Consider the following 19,666-nt stretch of genomic DNA (forward strand, 5'->3'; position numbering starts at 1 on the left):
TAGTAAAATGTTTAAATTATTAAATCGCAAAGAAACACGAGGAATTAATTTCGAATTTTGATTCCAATAATTCGGACAGGATGTAACTTCGTAACACAGTATGTTATTCGGTTTATTACACTGTTCAAACGACGTTTTGCTGTGTTTAGTTTTGAAGATTGTTGTGAATAACAGTGGAAGAAAGTTTGACTTTATTTGCTTCAATACATTGTCGCTACAAACCAAGCAGGTGCAAGCGGTATTTTCGTTTTCCTCATCAATATTAATTATCGTCTTTGTATGAAAAAAAAAAGCTCACACCGTACAAACTTGTGGTCTGAAAGCGCGCAGCATCTTCACCGATGAACATTACCGCCGCAGCAGTACACACAACACATTTTCTACATTTATTAAAAAAAAATCCTATGAAAGATTTGCGAACAATTTATGTGAGACTGGCGTAACTCGGTTATTAAATTTGCATGACAATGGTTTTCTTTAAATTTCTTAATACTGTGTAAAAAAGACTCATTTTTTCAATACATTAAAACAAGTAAGTGGACTGTGGCCGTTTTCAAGCGAACGCTGTTGTACTATTTTCATGCTGTAGAAGGGAGTGTACAGGAAAACCTTCACTGCGCGTGGATGAGAGTCGTTCAAAATTATATTATCATCTTGGCACAGTTTTCAACCCAGGGGTCAAACGGTTAAATGAAAAAGTCCCAACGAAGCGGTTTCTCTGATTTTTTGTCTTGTTCTTCGGACGAATGCTCTGTCTTGGGCGGTTCTTCAAAGGTACCTGAAGGTGTTACAAAAAAATGAAAAAAATATCACATTCGAGTATTACTAACAACAACAGCGCTCAAGGTGCAGAAGGTTACAGTGACTTGCAAGATGTGAACTTTTCACGTAAACTTTGCTTTAGAAATTTGCTTATTTAAGTGCAGTGATATTTTAGCTACGTGATTCTCGCAAAAAAAGCAAGGAAGCTTTCCTAAGGGCGGCGAAATACGAAATACAAAACCCCTCAACTTGTCGCCCAACATTGTTTCGTTGCAAGTTTCGGGTCGATGTTTCGCGTTTTTCACCTTGCGTGATCAACTTGTCGAAGAAAATTGCTGCGAAAAGTAGAGTTGCTCGTTTTTCATCAAACTCACAACTTGTCACGCAACAAATTTGCTCACGCTCAAGCAAATCAACCAATCAGCGCGCTGCATTTCAACCCGCAACAAATGTTTTTGTTGCGCGTCAAGTTGATCACGCAAGGTGAAAATCACGAAACATCAACCCAAACTTGCGACGAAACAATGTTGCGCGACAAGTTGAGGGTTTTTGTATCTCCTATTTCGCCGCCTTAAGGCGACCATGTCACACCACTTGATTATGACGTACGTTTCACGCAATACTGTTGCGTTACGTAGTACTTTCATAAACTCGTTGTCTCGCAAACTCACTGAATTGATCGTGAGAAAACACCGGCCCTGAGGGACATTTCCTTGTCACGTCATGGCAAGCAACTTCATTTATTTTGCACGATTTGTTCACTGCATGATGAATAGGCCTTCGAAACATGGTCATGAAACCTGCTCCCACAACAAGGGAGTAACATGAATTAAACTTACGCGAAAATACCCCATACGGTATTAAAATACTCGCAGGATTCCAAACAAACCCATCTCTTCCTGGCCACAGACGCAGCTCAGGAATATTAAACTCACCATACTAATTCCCTACATACGGGGGATTTCAGCGTGAGGATCCGTTAACAAGCTCCAGTCGGTACCTATGCAAAAGCCGATTCTTCTTCTATGCTCTAACTCTTTCTTCTCCTCGAGGTCCGCCCACCGAACCTGAGGAATATAAGAAGGTCACATCTTCAAAGGCCCTGACACACCCACCCACAAAATGCCCCTACGTACGAATGTAGCCTCGTGCGCTCACACGCATGCACTCACAAGTATTGAGTAAATCATTCACTGGTAATGTCGATCTTTTACTGGTCTTTGCTACATTTACACATGCTTTTAGCCTGTTACTACGTATATATGCGTTGTTACCCTCTCCACCGTATCACATAACCACAGAAAGAAGGCCCGTAAAAATAATATTCTGACTGCTCACCCTCTTCTTGCCAATGCGCATGTCTTCTTCGCGTTCGTCGTATGGGTCATCATCATCGCTGAGAGGGAATGGGGGCGACTCCTCTCTCCTCCTCTTGCCCTTCAGTGGTCGGATGCCGTCAAGTTTATCTGCGATGAAGTTAAAACCAGCACTTCACTAAAATTAAAATCTTAAACCAGAGGTCAAACTGGCTAATTCCTAAAGAAACTGTCATGATCTCCTTCGAGTTCTAAAATTGCCCTTAAAATCTAAAATGAATTTACTTACTGCTGTTAAATTGTTACGTTGAATTTCTTCCCTTTTATTGCTTTACCTACACCTACTAACATGGCCAGCGCGGATAAAATGGATACACGTATCAACTTTATCGCAGCCGTGCGAACCATAGCAGCATCTGTTACAGAATATGAGACAAATCGAGAGACTGGATTCACGGCTCAGCGCATGTGCAAGCTATAAAGTTACCCATTTCATTCCACTGTTTTATGAAACAATCGAAAGCAAATTGGTAACTTTCAACAGGAATTTTCCTTGGAAAATTTCGAAGGCAATCGCGAAACGCGGCGTTGTAAGAGATATATCTCAAAATTGTTAGGTACGTTGCCATCCACCACTCAGTTCAGTTGTTTATCGATTAATAATTCAACATCCTCTGCATAAACAAGTTGGTCGCCCGGCGAAATTTTGGCATCACTTAAAAATCTGCTTCCACAAATTATAAACTGTGATTGGCGAAGTACATGTGGTTCAGACACAATAACTTGCACATGTCCTTTTAACATCATTAGACGACACCTTTGATTGCACTTCTTCGCTTCGTTATCAGAGGAAACAAGAAGTAAAACTGTTGCATAGTTGACGCTCTCCTTTCAACCTACCTTTCTAATTTTCTGTTCACTCAGGAACTCGCGAGGGATAACAAAACAATATCTGACGACAGCATGCTGACGACAGCATGCTAACGACCTTTTCACACTCGCGCTTCGGTGATGCCATAATAATAAGCTTCCCAACCACATATTCACCAACTCTTTTTCCATAGAAAAAAAGAGTCTTGCAAACAGTATTTCCGAAATTACCGGCCCCGTGAAAACGTTACAAAGTATTTTTCATGAGCAAGAAACTATGATGACATCAACCAGACGTGAAACTATGCCGTGTTCAGTAAATGAAAACATGTGGAGAATTTCTCTTTCTTTCAGTGAAAGAAAGAGATTTTTTTGTTTTCCGCATTTCTGCACTTAATAATTCATTTGCTGGTATTCACAGTAAACAAGTGAAGTAAAAAGAAAAAAAAAGTTTGTTAGCTCGGGCGTTGCTAAGTCGCAACTAGCAAACTACTATTTAATTTAGTTTTAGTAGTCTTTGACTTCTTTTCTCTATGTTAAAATTGATCATTGTATTATGAAAATAACCAACACCATAGTGAAGGGGTTATTTTTAACATGGTGCTACATGAAAAGATGCTTACTCAGTTTGTCTTCCGCTGGCTCCATGTCTTCCCATTTGCTACGTGAAGGCACCTGTATCTCAGACTGAAATAATTAACAGACTCTGTGAAAAGGCACTGCACTACCATCACTTCACCCCATTTTCATTTTCAACTAATAACCACAATTAATGGTACTGCTTTTTGAAAACGGTTGTGCTTACCTTTAGATTCAATTCTACGCTTAAAATATTTCAAGATACAAATAAGAATACATGAGCATATGAAAGAAAAAACAAGGTCCAACAAAGGGAACTTTACATCGTGCAGGACCTAATTGGGCGTGAGGGGCTTTTCAGTTTAAAGAATGAAGTGGGTGGCTTCTTTCAAAATAGCAAGGACGGAAATTATTGTAAAAGAACTACCTCTCTAGAATCTCTCTAGAATCCCCCATGTTCTCTATTGCGCCCTTCTACGGCACAGGACAAGTTAGTGAAGTACAAATATTTTTGGGAGCTATCCGCTCACCAGATGTAATTTAATTGTCTTTAATTGCTTGTGTGTGTGTACAGAAGTGCAATTAATTCTTTCAATTAATTAAGTACGTTTTCTCCTCCTCTTGTAATAAGCCCTCCCCAAAAAAAAAAGAATGAAGTGACCACTGGAAGATAGTTTCATAGCGCTTTGAAGGTATTTTGGTATATAGGATGTATACTCTATGCAGTCCTCAGTCAGTTCTTACTTTGTACACTGGACCTCATCACTTCATTCACCCGAGAGTTTATTCTAACAGGTCATTCCGCTTAGAATAGTCCCTGTGCAACAATCCCATTTCATACTTTTCAGTAGAATTCGTTTCCATTTGGCAATTGCTTGTTTTTCTTTCAACAATCCGCGCATTTTCTCTATAATTTGCAGCATTATATTGATCATTGCATATTTTGAAGTTCAATAACCAATATTTTTCTACAGTTATTAAGACAGCCTAAAAGTCTTCAAGCCTTATGGCTCACCTTTAGGCTATATTCTCATCACCTGCCGCACTGTAATTTCACAGCTGTATAAACACTGTTTTACCAAATATTTTCTTAACGGAAGATTATATAAATTATGAGGGTTTTCCGTTACAAAGATTGCATGACAAACAGCGCTATTTTCAGTCCTTTGACAAAGAGAACAGCACACGTTGTAATGAGTGGCATCAGTACTCTTTATCAACTATGATTAAACAGGTTTCAACATCAGTTGAATATGGATGAACTTGCCACTTATCAATTGATGTTACAAATATTTTCACATCTGCTTTTTGGTTTTGTTGACTTTGAACTGTTTTTATTTCAGGTCATGACAAATTGGAATAATTTTGTTGTCATTAACTTGATTTAAACAATCATTGCATTTTTGGCAACCTTTTTAGATTGCTTTATTTTTCAATGTACTTTTTTTCAATGTAATTTTCAATTAGAGAATTATTTTGCCATTTTGTTGTTGTTGTTTTTTTCACTCAGTCAAGTGGAATGTTAGTTACAATCATACCTTCCTGTGTAAATCTTGTCCAATGATCTGTTATCACTGAAATACAAATTGTTTTGTGTTAGTTTTTACCTCTTCTTCCTCCAGCTGTTCCTGTGTTTCCATTTGTCCTGCAGCAGCTTCCGTGGCAGCAGTAGCCGCAGATGTGTCATCAGCTGCCTCCATCTCAACCTTTGTGAAAATCAATATCACAATCCTTAGCATGACAAATGCATTCAGTCCAAAGGGAATCTTAATGAAAAATGAAAACTTAAGAGAAGTGTTCTCTGGCTAACAGTATTTTAAATATAACCTGTCAAAACCGCAGCAAAGCCCATTTTACCTCTTGAAGACTGATGTTTTGACAGTTAAAAGCTTGTATTTTTTAAAATAATGTGAGCGAGAAAGCATTTCCTTGAAGTTTTTACTCTGATTAATCCTGGCTGAAGCCCTTTTGCTATTTTCAAGCAGAATTAAATCCACCGAATAGCAAAACAAAGGCAACTTCTGAAAAGAATTCATAAAATTGCAACTGCCACAGCAAGCATGAAATAAAAAGAATAACAACATTAAATTCTTAAATTATCACTGTAGCCAATAATGATGATAATGATGAAGATGATGGCAATGATGACCTTCTAATAACTGTGAACACTGACATCACCTAAGTACATTGCACAGGTTTTTTTTTCTAAACCAAGCTCAGGAAGTTATGTTATTTTAATGGCAATTGTGTTAACTTTTTGGCATCAAAGTTTGTTTGAGAACAAAACATGCCCAGCAGCATTCAAGCAGGGGTGAACAGCATACCTCAGTAATGACAGCATCTTGTAATAGTGATCGTACATCAAGCCTCAGATGATGAACTGGTGTCTCTTCCCATGCTGCAACCATCTGATAAATCAATTAATAAATGAATGAACAAACTAATAAATAACCCTAACCCAACTAAGTTACACAGCTTTGGTGATGGGACAGAACACTGACAACACCAAAGAAGAAGCAAAAAAAAGAAATAAACCTTGTTGATGTCCTCAAAGGTGCGATTGTGACTGTTCCGTTTAGCACAGGCATGCGCATCAGCCATTAATTCGGCTACATAAACCTGTTCAAAGTAAAAATTGTGCCATCCAGTGTTAACAAAGAATATTTAATTTCACAATGGAATATTCATCTTAGAATAGGTCAATTTTGTAAAACTCAATCTTAGCTCCCAGGCTTAGGAGAATAAAACAAAAGAAATTAATTATTCTTCCTCAAATTTGATGTGAATTCTTTTGTTTTATTCCCCAAGACCTCAGAGCCAAGTTACAATTCTAATATACCGAAATTGGCAAATTAAACTGCATCTCAAGAATACAATAGTGCCACTTGCCTCAAAACCTTTCTGTTTTGCATGACTCCAATATTTGTCAAAATGTTCAACCTGTAGATTTAGAACAAAGCCATATTGATGCCGACTGCTGTTATGTCTGGTACCTTATTTTTTATAGTATCTCTAACGGCATAATGTCATGCTCAGGCAATCAAGTTCAGATAACATATCCAGCCTCACCTTGTCATGAATAGCATCCACAATGACGACAGGAAAGAAACCATCCTCCAGTGTTTTAGTAAAAGATTTAAACAAACTTGCTCTGTAGGCTTCCTCCATCTCTTCTTCATATACATACTCAGTTACCTGAAGGAAAAAAAGAAACGATTTACAGAGGTTTAGTACTGTCACACCTAGCCTTTAGAATCCCTGTGATTTGCTGTTCAAAATGGTCATCCACATCTTTAATAATGATTAGAAAGTGGCCGTGTGACTGTAGACTGCGTTTGTAGTAAGTAAATTTCTTTTATACTTTCACAAATTTGAGAGTTTTGCTCAATAGTTGATACATGTAGATGTTAACTTACTTTCTTCTTTATTTTCTTTCCAGTGTCAGGGTCTTGTTCTGATTTCTCAACTTCCATCAAAAAGTAATCATCCAAAGCTAAGATTCGTGGAGCATGTGCTCCATAGCTCACTTCTTTGTCCTGATGGGAAACAGAAAAGTCCTTCATGTACTTCACATCTTAACGCATTTTCATCTATAGATTGTAGCAAAACGAAATTACCCTGTACTTTGCTCAAAATTCACTCATGTGCCTCACCTTAATAAGCCTGGCTACATGTGTTTTACCACTCCCTGGAGGGCCTCTAAGAATGATAACAATCTGCAATTCAAAGAACAACATGGTCAGCTTAACAACTTTCTGAGAAAAACCCTACATGTACCAATAATGGATTTGCTTTGTAGTGAAGGCCTTACAATTGATATTCATTCCTCTAGAAATAATCTACAACACTGAAGAACACTACCTTATTATAATAACCATTAATATCACTGGATAATTGTCATAAATACCTTCAGGAATAAACCAATCTGGTTAATACATGTAATATCCTGTGGTTGATTATATTCTTATCAGAAGAAGACAGTGGTGAGACTTACCCTATCAGGTCTAGAATCCCGTCCTGGAGAGTCCAGAATACTTTCAACAGGAACAGTCTCCGGCTTTTTCTCCACCCGTGGTGTCTCACTTGGATGTCTTCCCTCTTCGGGGTGGGGAGGGTAAGAAGCAGGGTCACGTGGAGGATAGTCCTCAGAGTAGGGAGGTCGATCCCTGAAGTAATCATCAAATGGGGGTCTTCTGTCTAGTGGATGCTCCTCATAAAATCTGCTTGCATCAAGAAATTTAACCACCAGTTGATAATTAGATGGAACATTCTTGATTATTTTATTTAGTCTCACTATTTTTGCAAGGTGAAATTTATGGTATAATCGAACAGCTACTTTAAGTTACCTATCTTCTCGACCTCTTCTGTCATCTCTTTCTTGTTCTATAGGGTGGTCAGGGGGTAAATGATCTGGGTGGTCCCTGTAGGGTGGGGGCGATCTTCTCCATTGATCATCTGGGTATGGAGGTTCTCTGAGTCTCTCCTCTCCAGGTGGTCTTCTCCCTGCAAAAAAATTCAGAAATGACCAACAATTTGTTAACTAGTACACCATAAACTAAGAATACACTACCCATCTGTTATTTCAGTCCAATTTGGTCAAGTCTTTCCATCTCAGAACAAAAGGAATAATTATTGGAAACTGCCTACAGGGTGTATGCAACCTGTGCTTTCGAACTTGAAGTTAAACATTTCACACAAGACTTGATCGAAAAGTTGAATATTATTCTGATTGAGTAAATGATGTCCCAAAACAGTCTTTCACAGAAACCAACCAGAAAAAAGGAAAACAAGGTTAGAAAAAAGAATGGAACTAAACTGGAACAACTTAGTGAGCCCATGGAAATTTGACACACAACTTGACGTTGACACACTAAAAAGGAAACAAAAGAGAATAACCACATGTATTGACATAGTGTGTTGATTGTTGTCACTTGTAAAGAGAGTTGATATACCTAAAAAGTTTTCATTCAACTATTGTTGAATAAATACACCTTTCTCGTCATGATTTTTGTGACAAAGCCAACAAAGAGAAAAATTCTGAGGGTTGCCAGTAAAAGTTGTGGTTATAGTTATGTTAATGTATCAAATATTTCTGTAATATAAAGGTAGCCATTAACACCTGGATGAAGCTTTGATTGGATTAAAAACATTTGGCTAACTTTCATTATAGACACATTCAACAACACACCAAATAATTTTACAACAAAGGTAACACAAGCTAATGGCAAGCTGAAAAGTACTCACAGTCTCTTCTATCCCAGTCACGAGGTGGTGGCCTCCCTCGCTCATCAAAGAAATCTGCTTCACATGGAGGAGGTGGCAAAGGATGACCAAACCGATCAAATTTCTCAGGAGGTGGAGGCCTGCCTCTGAAGTCTGATCCTGGGGGGGACCGTCCCCGTCTGTAATGTTCTGTTGGTGGCCATGGGGGTGGCGATATTGGTCTCCCTCTTTCATCCTCATGGAATGGTGGTCTTGCCCTTCTACCTCTCAATGGGGGAGAAAAAGGTCTACCAGGTGGGCCATGTTCTCTTGACCAGCCAAACTCATCCATCTCTTCTCGAGGAAATGGGGGCCATCTTCCTCTTGCATCCCTTGGAGGAGGTGACCAACGATCCCTACCTCCCCTGGGTGGAAATGGAAAATCTCTTTCATCTCTTGGAAATGGTGGTCGATCCCAATCATCTCTAGGGAAAGGTGGCCAATCTCTTTCATTTCTATGGAAAGGTGGCCAGTCACGCTCATCTCTTGGATGACGTGGATGGTCTCGTTCATCTCTTGGGAAAGGTGGCCTTTCCCGATCATCTCTTGGGTAAGGTGGCTGAACTCTGGCATCTCTAGGGATGGGTGGCCGGTCCCGTTCATCTCTAGGGATGGGTGGTCGCTCCTGTTCATCCTTAGGGATGGGTGGTCGGTCCCATCCATCTCTTGGGAAAGGTGGTCTGTCCTGTTCATCCCTTGGGAAGGGTGGTCTGTCCTGTTCATCTCTTGGGAAAGGTGGTCTGTTCTGTTCATCTCTTGGGAAAGCTGGTCTGTCCTGTTCATCTCTTGGGAAAGCTGGTCTGTCCTGTTCATCTCTTGGGAAAGGTGGTCTGTTCTGTTCATCTCTTGGGAAAGGTGGTCTGTCCTGTTCATCTCTTGAGAACGGTGGTCGGTCCCATACATCTCGTGGGAAGGGCGGTCGGTCACGTTCATCTCTTGGGAAAGGTGGCCGATCTTGGTCATCCCTAGGAATAGGTTGTTTCTCCTGCTCTCCTCTTAGAAATGGTGGTCTGTCCCTCTCTTCCTTTTGTGCTGGAACCTTGTTTGATGGTTCTTTTTGCGCTTGGTCTTCCTGTTTACCAGACTCTGGTTCAACTCGTGGAATGGGAGGCTTTCTGTCCCAGTCATCCTTTGAGACTGGGGATCTTGCACCTTGCTGATCCAACCAAGGGGGCCTTCTATCTTGTTCATCTGGCGGCAAAGGAAGCCTTCTGTCTCTCCCAGGCCTAGGGGCCAAAGGCCCAAAATCACTTTCATCTCTTGGAAAAGGTGGTCTTGGTCCCCTTTCAAACCTGTCAAATGGAGGTCTCCACTCTCTTCGGTTCCACACTTCATCATGACGCTCACCCTCTCTTGGCACTGGTGGCCTCCCATCTCTTTCCTGAGGTAGTTGCTCTCCTTCCCATCTGGATAACCTGTCTCTAGGTGGTGGCCAATGTAACTCATGGGAGGTCTTTTCTCTATCCCAAGGAGGGGCTGTACTGGCATGTTCTCCCTGATGATGTGGGGGCCTATCCCAGTGAAGGTCATGGTGAGAAGTTTGTTGCCATTCTTCAGTTTGCGTGTCACTTTGATCAGGAACAGCAACTTCTCCTTCTTTGGCCATCTCTCCTTCTTTATAGTGTTCATCCTCAACCTCCATGTAGTCCTCTCCAGATACCTTCAAGAACAAAGTTAGATAATACATTTATACAATTCTGAGAATTTTGCTTTATCTTAAATTGAGCTCTTTTCAATCTTCTGCATTTTTATGAGTTTCAAAATAAAAATAAAAACTATTGGCTAAAAAAGGGAACAATGTAATAAATAAGAATTATAACTAGTAGAAGGGGTGCTTGATTGTCAATATGGAACTACATGTACAAGAGTGCAATGTTTTTGTGGCAGAGTTCATAAAAACTAAAGGGGGCAAGAAATAACAGTTGAAACGCTTAAAGTTGTGTGTATAACTGCTATGACCATATTCATTCCCTGACCCTAAAGTTAAAAATGATAAAAATTAAACTACATGTGCCTTGTATGTTGTTACAATACTTTAAAAAGTAAACAAACTAATTATGCTTTTAGTTTCTCTTAATTAAATTCAATTAAATTAAATAACAAAAATGTCTTAACCCTTTCATCATTGTGAACACTTCCCTAGCAGGGTTTTCAGGGCCAATGGTAACAAATCATGAAACAAATTTAATGTAAATTGTAGATAAAAATAACATGGTCAGAAATCCCAACTGGCAATAGGCAGACCAGTTGGCTATTTACAAATATTACCTCATAGCTGTTGTCCTGAAAACTACTGGCTTGGTTACTATTGTCTTGGTTTGTGTCATTGTCCTTCCTCTCTCCAACTGCTTTTAACATGATTATAGAATGAATTAATATTTTAGACTCTGGAACTTAAGGAATTAAACTGTGATTTTGGTCCAACCTAAATATTTTTCTTCATAAATCCTATGATTGAAATCTGCGGAGGGAATTTAAACGTTTCAATATCGTTATGGTAGTCATTAAGCCCGACATAAGAGAACAAAAATAGTATAAACCAATGCCCTCAAATGACTGTGGCATTCGTTCGCAACAGTCTGGCACTTAATCAAAGCATTATCAGACTGAATTGTTTGAGGAGTCAAACAACAGCAACAACAAGAACAAAAATTAGAACAGTTCAACTCAATCTAAATTAGCCTCACAATATTTTTTCTCTTGGATTACACTGTTTTTCCTTTAAAGTGCCTAAATTTTGTTGTTTGCATTTGCTCGCCATCATTCCCTGCCCTCGAATTAGCATTGGAACCAAACACTAAAAATTCAAAGAGCGCTATAACAGCACTGTCCATCAAGTACCCTAGTACGCTCTCAGTTGTTTGTGTTAAGGGACAGACATAAATTAACTGACCTGTGTCAGTCGTATCTCCTGTTTTTGATGGCACCACTGGTAGTTCACCATCTCCAATACCAGGAATCTGATCTCCTCTTCCTGAAAATGCCATACAACTATTGCCATGTGACTCAGACTCCTCTGGAAAATCTCCTACAATCACCAAAAATCACCACCCAATTAACTCATTATACAATAGGCCAAGAACAGTATACCCACATTAATCAACCAATAGTGCCCACAAGGCTACTTCATGTACAACCTAGCCCAGGCACAACTTAACAAGCCTGTTATATCAGACTAACATGTTAGTCAAAAGAAATCACCATGTAAACTGGGGCCCAAAATACATTATACACAACACTAGCCAAAGGTCCTTAATTTAGGCCACATAGAACATCCACTCTTCAAAAAATCTACCATCTGCACTTCATATATCTATCATGGTATTGATGAAAGAAGAAACCAATGATGTTTACTTTGTTCACAGACAAGTGGTTATACCTTGGAATTGAGATTCCTCTCGATATTCTTCAATTAACGATTCTGGACTGTGATCAAATATGCACTCACTTTTTGGACACCTGTGAATAGGTTATAACACATACATGTAGGTGATCATAGCTTAAATGTGTTTCTTTGCAGATTTAATTCAGCCTTTAAGGCCTTGATGCAAAACTAATTAAATTATCGTTGACGCTGAAATACATGTAGAGTTATTAAGAATACCACTGGGAATGAAAGAAAAATGCATTTAATGCTATTTACAGAATAAAGTTTGAGTCAAATTTCTTTTAAGTGCTACAATAACTGACATACCTTGAACCAAACTTGCAAGGAGGGTGTTGAAAACGACAACTGGTTCCAAATCGACAATTAGGAAAAAATTTACAAGGTTGCTTTGCGCCTTTTTGTTTTAAATTTCTCTCAGTGGAAACTGAAAAGGAGAAATTAGGACTAATTACGTTACCAATACTGATTAACAATGCATTTATAAACAAGAAAAAATAAATAATAAATAATGTTTTCCATGTCCTCATGATGCTATTGTCAAGGTTCATGTATTTACGGTATTACTGTCAAGAAACTAAATTACACAAATACTTTTCCGTAAACTCCTTCAGGTTTTATGACCACACATCACTGAGAACAAATACTTTTAATTAGTTATCTGTGTGCACTCGGAGGAAAATGTCAGAGGTTTTTCAACTACTTATTTCTTTTAACCAGTAAATTTTATAGAAATCCAAGCGTTTTTAGGCAGTAATAAGTGGCGCTACAGCTAATAAATTTTACCAGTTACTGCCTGAAAAGGAGAACACTGTTTTCATCCAACATAAAAAAATCTCTCTGATGCAGTCAAACAAGGAGAAACCCCAATAACAGAGTGTAAACTTGAATGGATTACCGAGGTAATGTGAAGTTAAGATGGAAGAAAGTTGACCAAGTTATTTTGTGTGGGCTTATTTATGGGCCAAGACCAGCCACAAACTTTAAACTTTTTTGATTCTTACATTTCTTGAGTCTCTCATTTAGTTTACCAAAACTTCCAAAACGTTATTCAGCCACATCCAAAGTTACCACTGAAACAAAAGTTACACTACCTGTGTTTCGATCTGCTGCAGTGCTATTTTTCTCTTGAGCTGGCGTACCCTGAGTCCCATGGCTGTACTGTAACGACCTTGAGTCACCTGTCCCAGACTCAGCCTTAGTTGTACTAATAACAGCACTTGATGACTTGCTTGCAGTTGATTCTGATTTCACAGGAACATCTGATGCGGAAGTCTGCTTCAAGTGTTTCCCAAGCTGCTGAAGCTGCTGAAGCTGTTGGAGTTGTTCTTGTTGTCGTCGTAGCAGTTCTAGCTCCTTGAGAGGATCCAGCTTGAGTGGACTCAAGGTAACCGGAGCAGAAGATACATTTCTGTTAGAAAAGGATTCAAAATCATTTCTCAATGTTACTTTTCCAGGTAAGAGTTCAGGGTAAGCCTCCTGTCACATTGAGAAGAAATTTAAAACAGTGTTCTGCATTTTGCAGTTCAAGCTTCACTTGCACAATGTTATACAATCATGTAGTTTCTGTGTCGACAGATACAACATTTATTATGTGACTATCCAAATGAAAGCTGTTGCAAAGCACACAATTCTCTGTTCATGTAGTATTTATATAGTTATATAGGTATTTATATGTATAGTCATGTACCTGTTAGACTGCTGAACATTCATCTTTCATTCAGTAAATTATATTTAGGAATGCACTCTACAATTCTGCGTTAATGTTGGGTGCATGTGAGTTGCTTTTAACTTAGATTATTGTAATGTTAACCATGTTATTTGAGATGCATTATCAAGTAGTGCTTTTGTGTAACACAAAAATAATCTCCCAATATCATAAAAGGAAAACCTCTTCATCTTATAAATACATACCTTTCACTTTTATCCCACTCTACTGACAATTTTGTGGATGTTTCAGCTGAAACATACGAAAATAACCAATTTATAATCTAACCAGAAATAAACAAAAAGCAATGAATTTAAAGTGGGAAAAAACTTCTGAAATGCTGGTTTCTTACTTATATACAAGGAAAAAAAGTCACATTCTAGAGATTTAGACATGCAAGTAGATATAAACCAACTGTTAACTACAATTTAATCTAAATTGTAGTTAATGCTTATCAATGAACACTCAATAGACTTGGTTTTCCCTGTAAAGAGCAAGACAGTTGAAAACAATAACTAATTACAGGTGCACAGTCCAAGAGTAGCTAAAAATACTCCAGTGCTTTTTTTAACCTTGCAAAAAAGGAGAATTGCCCACAGTTCTAAATAATTATCTGGTTGCCAACACTCAACCCACCAATGACTGATGACAAACTTTACACGAGTCTTTCAGCCAATACCATCATGGCTATACTGAGCAATCACGTTCAACGGACCAGACTTATAAGATCATCGACTGACAAACACTATTCCCTTGACTCTGAAGATGACTTCCGCTCAGGTTGTCGAAACGTCAGTCACCAACAACAGTTCTTTTCAGAAATACACTCACCCGGACGATCACACTATACGAACTACTCAATTTTTAGTCACATTGGAGATCAGGGAGTTGCAAAAGAAACATTACTGAAGTTAAATACCCAACAGCTGGAGATAACAATGTGGTGTAAACGTGATGGCTCTGGCTTTCTTTGTAACTGCAAAAGGCTACAGAACTTAAAACTTACATGTAGTTTCTCTATGTATTATGACTGTTTTGAATTAAAACAACCAGATTATAATCCTATCTCTACATGTACCTGATGATGTTTGTGTCACAGTACTACCTGGAGCAACTGTTGTCTTAGACTGAAGCCATTTTGGTATGTGACCCTGTTTCACTTGGTCTCCTGTTTGGCTACCATCTACTGAAGGTTTGTCTTTACTAAGCCACTTTGGAATTTGCTTTTCTTGTGACTGTTGGCCATAAGTGACAGCTTGAGCTTGACTAGTTTTTGGAACTTTTTCCTGTAGCCATTTTGGAACTTGTTTCTTTTGAGCCTCAAGAGCTTTCTTTGCAGCTTCTTGTTTGACATCTTGTTCAGTTTTTTCAAGTTTTTCTTGTAACCATTTTGGCATCTTATTTTCTTCTTGTTGATTCCTTTCAGATGGTTGATGTTGATTTGACAAGCCTTGCTTAGCCTGCAACCATTTTGGAAGTTGTTTAGCACCACTGTCACTAACTGCAGTTCTCTGTTGTTGATTTGATACTGCCTTTGCAGGTGGCATCCACCTAGGGTTCTGTCCTGGTTGGCTTGACAATGTTGAGGTTTTGCCAGACTCCATCCAGTTTGGAAGCTGATTTTGTTGGATTGTAGCTTTGTGAGTTCCAATAGGCTTGTTTTGCATCAAGTCAGGAATGTTTGTTGGCAATGAAGCTTGATTGTTATTCTTAGAGTTCTGGTCACCATCACCTTTCTGATGTTGCATCCAGTTTGGTTTTTGCTGTTGTTCATGCTGTGATTTCCATGGTTGGTGTTGTTGCTGTTGGTATTGTCGGTTTTGGTTATGATAATTATGGCTTTGTTGCTGATTATACTGTTGATTTAGGCCTTGCTGATTTTGCATGGAAGTATTTTGAGACCATTGAGACTGAGATGGCTGACGGTGCTGCTGGTTTTGAAGAAGTTGTTGTTGTTGTTGTTGTTGGTAAGATGATTGTTGTTGTTGTTGTTGTTGTTGGTAAGGTGATTGTTGTTGTTGTTGGTAAGATGATTGTTGTTGTTGTTGCTGTTGTTGTTGGTAAGGTGATTGTTGTTGTTGTTGTTGGTAAGGTGATTGTTGTTGTTGTTGGTAAGATGATTGTTGTTGTTGTTGCTGTTGTTGTTGGTAAGGTAATTGTTGTTGTTGTTGGTAATGTGATTGTTGTTGTTGATATTGTTCATATGACTGCTGTTGTCCTTGCTGGGCAGCAACAAAACTTTCCCCTGGATGATGTGGCTGTTGTTGTTTAATAGCCTGTCTTTGACCCTGTGAAGTCACAGTAGCTGTCACAGCATGCTGTTCAGTTGTCTGCTGATGTTGACCGTCTGCTGCTTTCATCTGTAACAGGGTTTGGTTATGTTGTTGCCATTGACTCATTTGCTTCTGCCATTCTTGATATTGTTTCTGATCAGGATGGTTTTGATGCTGTGCCTGCCACTGGGCATATTGCTGCTGCCACGCTGCATACTTCTCCTGGTACTGCTTCTGAGATTCAGAAATCTGTTGTTCAACCGCTGTTGATGTGGGTGCCGGTTCAGGAGGTAAGGGAGGAGGGGCAGCAGCAGCAGAAGAATCGGATTGCTCCGGCGGTAATGGCGGTGGTTGTTCGTCGCTGACAGCCTGTTGGTTCTGAGGTTGGACTGCTGCTTGTTCGTGGACGGCTTGGCTGGGTTGAGCGGCCGTCGCGTAAAAGGTTTGTCCTGTGAGGCTTGTCGCCACATACTGTGCTCCAGCGACTTGTGGATATCCTTGTAAAGAATATTGTCCTGTATTGGCAGGTGTTTGGTGATTTTGATAGCCTATTGTTCCGTATTGAGCATACTGCTGAGGAGTCTGGTAAGCCGTTTGCGGTTGAGTGGAAGGTTGTTGTTGAATGTAGTAATACGGCTGTTGTTGAGGGTAGTGGGCTTGGTATTGATACTGCTGTTGTTGTTGCTGCTGCTGTTGTTGTAATTGTGCTTGTTGATACGCGTACGGATTCATTTTCCGTCACGTTACAAGCTAATAACTAAAGATGTTTTCGGCTAACTCATTTTCAGGCAAGATGGCCACCATGCGCGAATCTTTGACAAAAAATAGTAGCCTAGCCTTCGAGCTTAGCATCCGGGTCTTCTCAAAAATTATTCGAAAATGGCCGATGTTAGGGAGCGACTTGAGAAACGGAACGAAGAACGATTGGCAGCCATTGAAAGACGTAAAGCTGATAAGGAAAGCAACGAACAGCCAACAGAAACAATAGAATATATCACATCTACTTTCGCCAAGGAGAAGGGAGCAATAGAGGAACAGCTAGGTAAAAGGGCAGAACTGATAGAAGCTGGCAATAAAATGAAGGCGGTAGAATTCTTCGATTGCTTGTCAGATAAGTGCCAAAAACTCCAAAAGTTTTTGGCGGATTCAACAATGTTTTTACCTTCTCGTGACATTCAAGTGTCACAGGACAGTTTAAAAGCGTTACAGCAAGAGATCAACGAGAAACGAGAAGAATACATACCAAAGAAGAAGTTTGCTTTCAAAGTGAGGAAAAAAGAGTCGTCGGTAAAAGAGGTGTGTGTCCATAAGATGTCTACGAGTGAGTTAAGCTTATCTAATACCTTAAACGCTATGCAGAGCTCCCAGGCAGCTTGTGAATTTTCAAGATTTTTGAAAGGGACTCAACAACAGAGGGAGTCATTTGTGGGGGGGGGGGGGGGGGGGTGGGGGTGGGGGGAAGGTTCATAAATCAATAGCAAGTGGTAGCTAGAGGTTGTGACCCTCATCGAAAACCAAAAGAATCATAGCCCCTGGGAATCCTACTCCATTCCAAAAGGCCACAAGCCTTTTGGTTAGCACTAAGAAATCAAGATCCCTGCAAGAAATAGTAATGTGAGCCAGAATTAGTCATAGTGGTTACTCGTTCTACACATGTTCAGAAATGTTATAATTATTTGAACTTGAATGTATGCACACAGTCATACTGGACCTCCTGTTTTTTTAGTTCATCCAGAGTGTCAAGCATTAGTCTATTTGGTCACCGTTGACCAAAAACATGTAGACCCTGGGGACTAGATGAGCATGCATAGAACACTCAATCTGGATTCCAGCCCATCCTATTTCAGGGATCATGTTTTCCAGAGGCATCCACAGACTGTCTATCAAGACCCTCAACTGATACCCTCAATCAACACTTGATCGATACTCGATCATCTTTCCAGTCGACAGTCGATCGAGTGTCAATTAATTTTGGCAGACATGCCATTGAGTGTCAATACATATAAGTTGACACTCAGCTGACTATCAACAGACTTTTGATCATGTGTATGGAATAGAACCCAGATATAACAAATCCCTGTTCTAACAAACACATTTTCCGCGTCCCTTGGCACTTTGTTATGTTGGAGATACCACTTATAATTTTTCTTCATGTTACACATAACATCTTGTGAAGTTGGGAAGATAGAGGGAGTACTATAATAATAAATACTTCTAAACCTTGTAAAAATATTGTTTGTTAGGAAGGACAAATCAAGCAAGAAATTAAGAACAAAGGGGATGCTCTGTCAGGTACAGAAAAAAAGATTGCAGATGCCAGTCTTGGTTTTCAAGGGGTTTCAGACGACACACTCACCTTAGCTCCATCACAGGTCAAGAATCGAGACATCACACTTAGAGATCTTCAGAACTGCAATATCATAATTTATGGAGCACCATCAGCCCTACTTATGAATAAGCTAAAGGACTGCACTCTGTTATGTGGACCAGTTTCTGGAGCTGTATTCATTGAAGACTGTCTCAGTTGCAAGTTTGTTTTTCCGTGTCATCAGCTGCGGGTTCATAGCACCACAGACAGCAAGTTTTACCTTCATGTGACAAGCAGGGCCATTGTTGAGGATTGTTCCAATCTGGGCTTTGCTCCATTTAACTGGAAATATGAAAACCTGAAGAGTGACTTTGCGTCAGCAGGTCTTGATCCTTCAGAGAATAATTGGTCGCTAGTCAATGATTTTAATTGGTTGAAGGCTGATGAGCCTTCTCCTAACTGGTTCATAATAAGCGAGGATCAGCGTACAAACAATTGGACCTTGTAAGCTTTCAACTTCGGTGCTTTTAGTTTTAGTAGTCCATACTGTTATTCACAAAGCAAAATAAACTTGTTAATATTTACATTTTGTAAAAAATTCTGTCTTGTTTTTCTGTTCCTATTTTCAGCAACACTAGGTTTTAGGTCCATAATAATTCTTCTTGTGTTTTCCCTGGCTGATGAAGTGTTATTGTGGAGACATTCATCTGTCCATCCACCAATTCCTTGATCATGTTTTTCACTCTCCTCCTGCAGGATGACTGCATCCAAGTTTCCCGTCTCCCTCTTTGGTGTTATTTGGTTAGTTAGCAGGGTGTTGAACAGGAATTAGCATTAGTAACACTTCCTCAGTTGGTGGGTCAAAGTGTGGGCTTAATTCACATTAATGTTTACCTGTAGTAACTGGAATTCAATTGTGCATACTACCTGTGCTCTAAATTGCCTCTTTCAAAGCTCAATCAAACTTTCTTGAATCAACTAAGGGCTGCTTAATGCCCATGAGGTTTTTTCTGTGGTGATTGACTTCTCATAAATGCAGTGACTCAAATCTAGGCATTGTTTTGTTTGTTTTTATTAATTCATACTAGTAAAAAATTCTACAGCCCTAAAACCTACTAATGCATCATGAATACTAACACCTTCTGCTATTTTGTATGATAACAGTGTTGGCTCAAGTCTCCTTTGCAAACATTATTTACGTTA

At 39.3% G+C, this 19,666-nt stretch overlaps 2 protein-coding genes across 6 annotated transcripts; one reads left to right on the top strand and one right to left on the bottom strand.

The window, feature by feature from the left end:
• Positions 1 to 168: 168 nt before the first annotated feature.
• LOC145469459 (uncharacterized) lies at positions 169 to 16,887 on the bottom strand. 5 transcript variants are annotated; one of them, XM_081453183.1, is made up of 21 exons: positions 14,988 to 16,887; positions 14,089 to 14,134; positions 13,269 to 13,585; positions 12,484 to 12,601; positions 12,169 to 12,248; positions 11,683 to 11,817; positions 11,058 to 11,137; positions 8,772 to 10,449; positions 7,874 to 8,030; positions 7,522 to 7,747; positions 7,181 to 7,243; positions 6,944 to 7,063; positions 6,597 to 6,722; positions 6,417 to 6,467; positions 6,063 to 6,146; positions 5,852 to 5,935; positions 5,135 to 5,233; positions 3,572 to 3,635; positions 2,101 to 2,228; positions 1,718 to 1,829; positions 169 to 778 (listed from the first exon to the last, which is right to left on the bottom strand). In XM_081453183.1, exons 1-21 carry the CDS (start codon positions 16,885 to 16,887, stop codon positions 687 to 689), a joined length of 5,760 nt encoding a protein of 1,919 aa, XP_081309309.1. In that variant the 3' UTR covers positions 169 to 686. The 5 variants fall into 5 exon arrangements, with proteins under 5 accessions (XP_081309309.1, XP_081309308.1, XP_081309310.1 ...); XM_081453182.1 differs by having other exon boundaries at positions 11,058 to 11,134; positions 14,961 to 16,887; XM_081453184.1 differs by having other exon boundaries at positions 1,763 to 1,829; positions 14,961 to 16,887.
• A 118-nt stretch (positions 16,888 to 17,005) lies between these two features.
• LOC145469468 (tubulin-specific chaperone C-like) lies at positions 17,006 to 19,411 on the top strand. Its single transcript, XM_081453199.1, has 2 exons — positions 17,006 to 17,451; positions 18,399 to 19,411. The coding sequence occupies exons 1-2, from the start codon at positions 17,035 to 17,037 to the stop codon at positions 18,969 to 18,971; spliced, it is 990 nt and encodes a 329-aa protein (XP_081309325.1). The 5' UTR covers positions 17,006 to 17,034; the 3' UTR covers positions 18,972 to 19,411.
• Positions 19,412 to 19,666: the final 255 nt, after the last annotated feature.

The sequence above is a fragment of the Orbicella franksi genome, chromosome 15 (assembly GCF_964199315.1).
Source record: "Orbicella franksi chromosome 15, jaOrbFran1.1, whole genome shotgun sequence".
NCBI classification, from domain to species: Eukaryota; Metazoa; Cnidaria; class Anthozoa; order Scleractinia; family Merulinidae; genus Orbicella; species Orbicella franksi.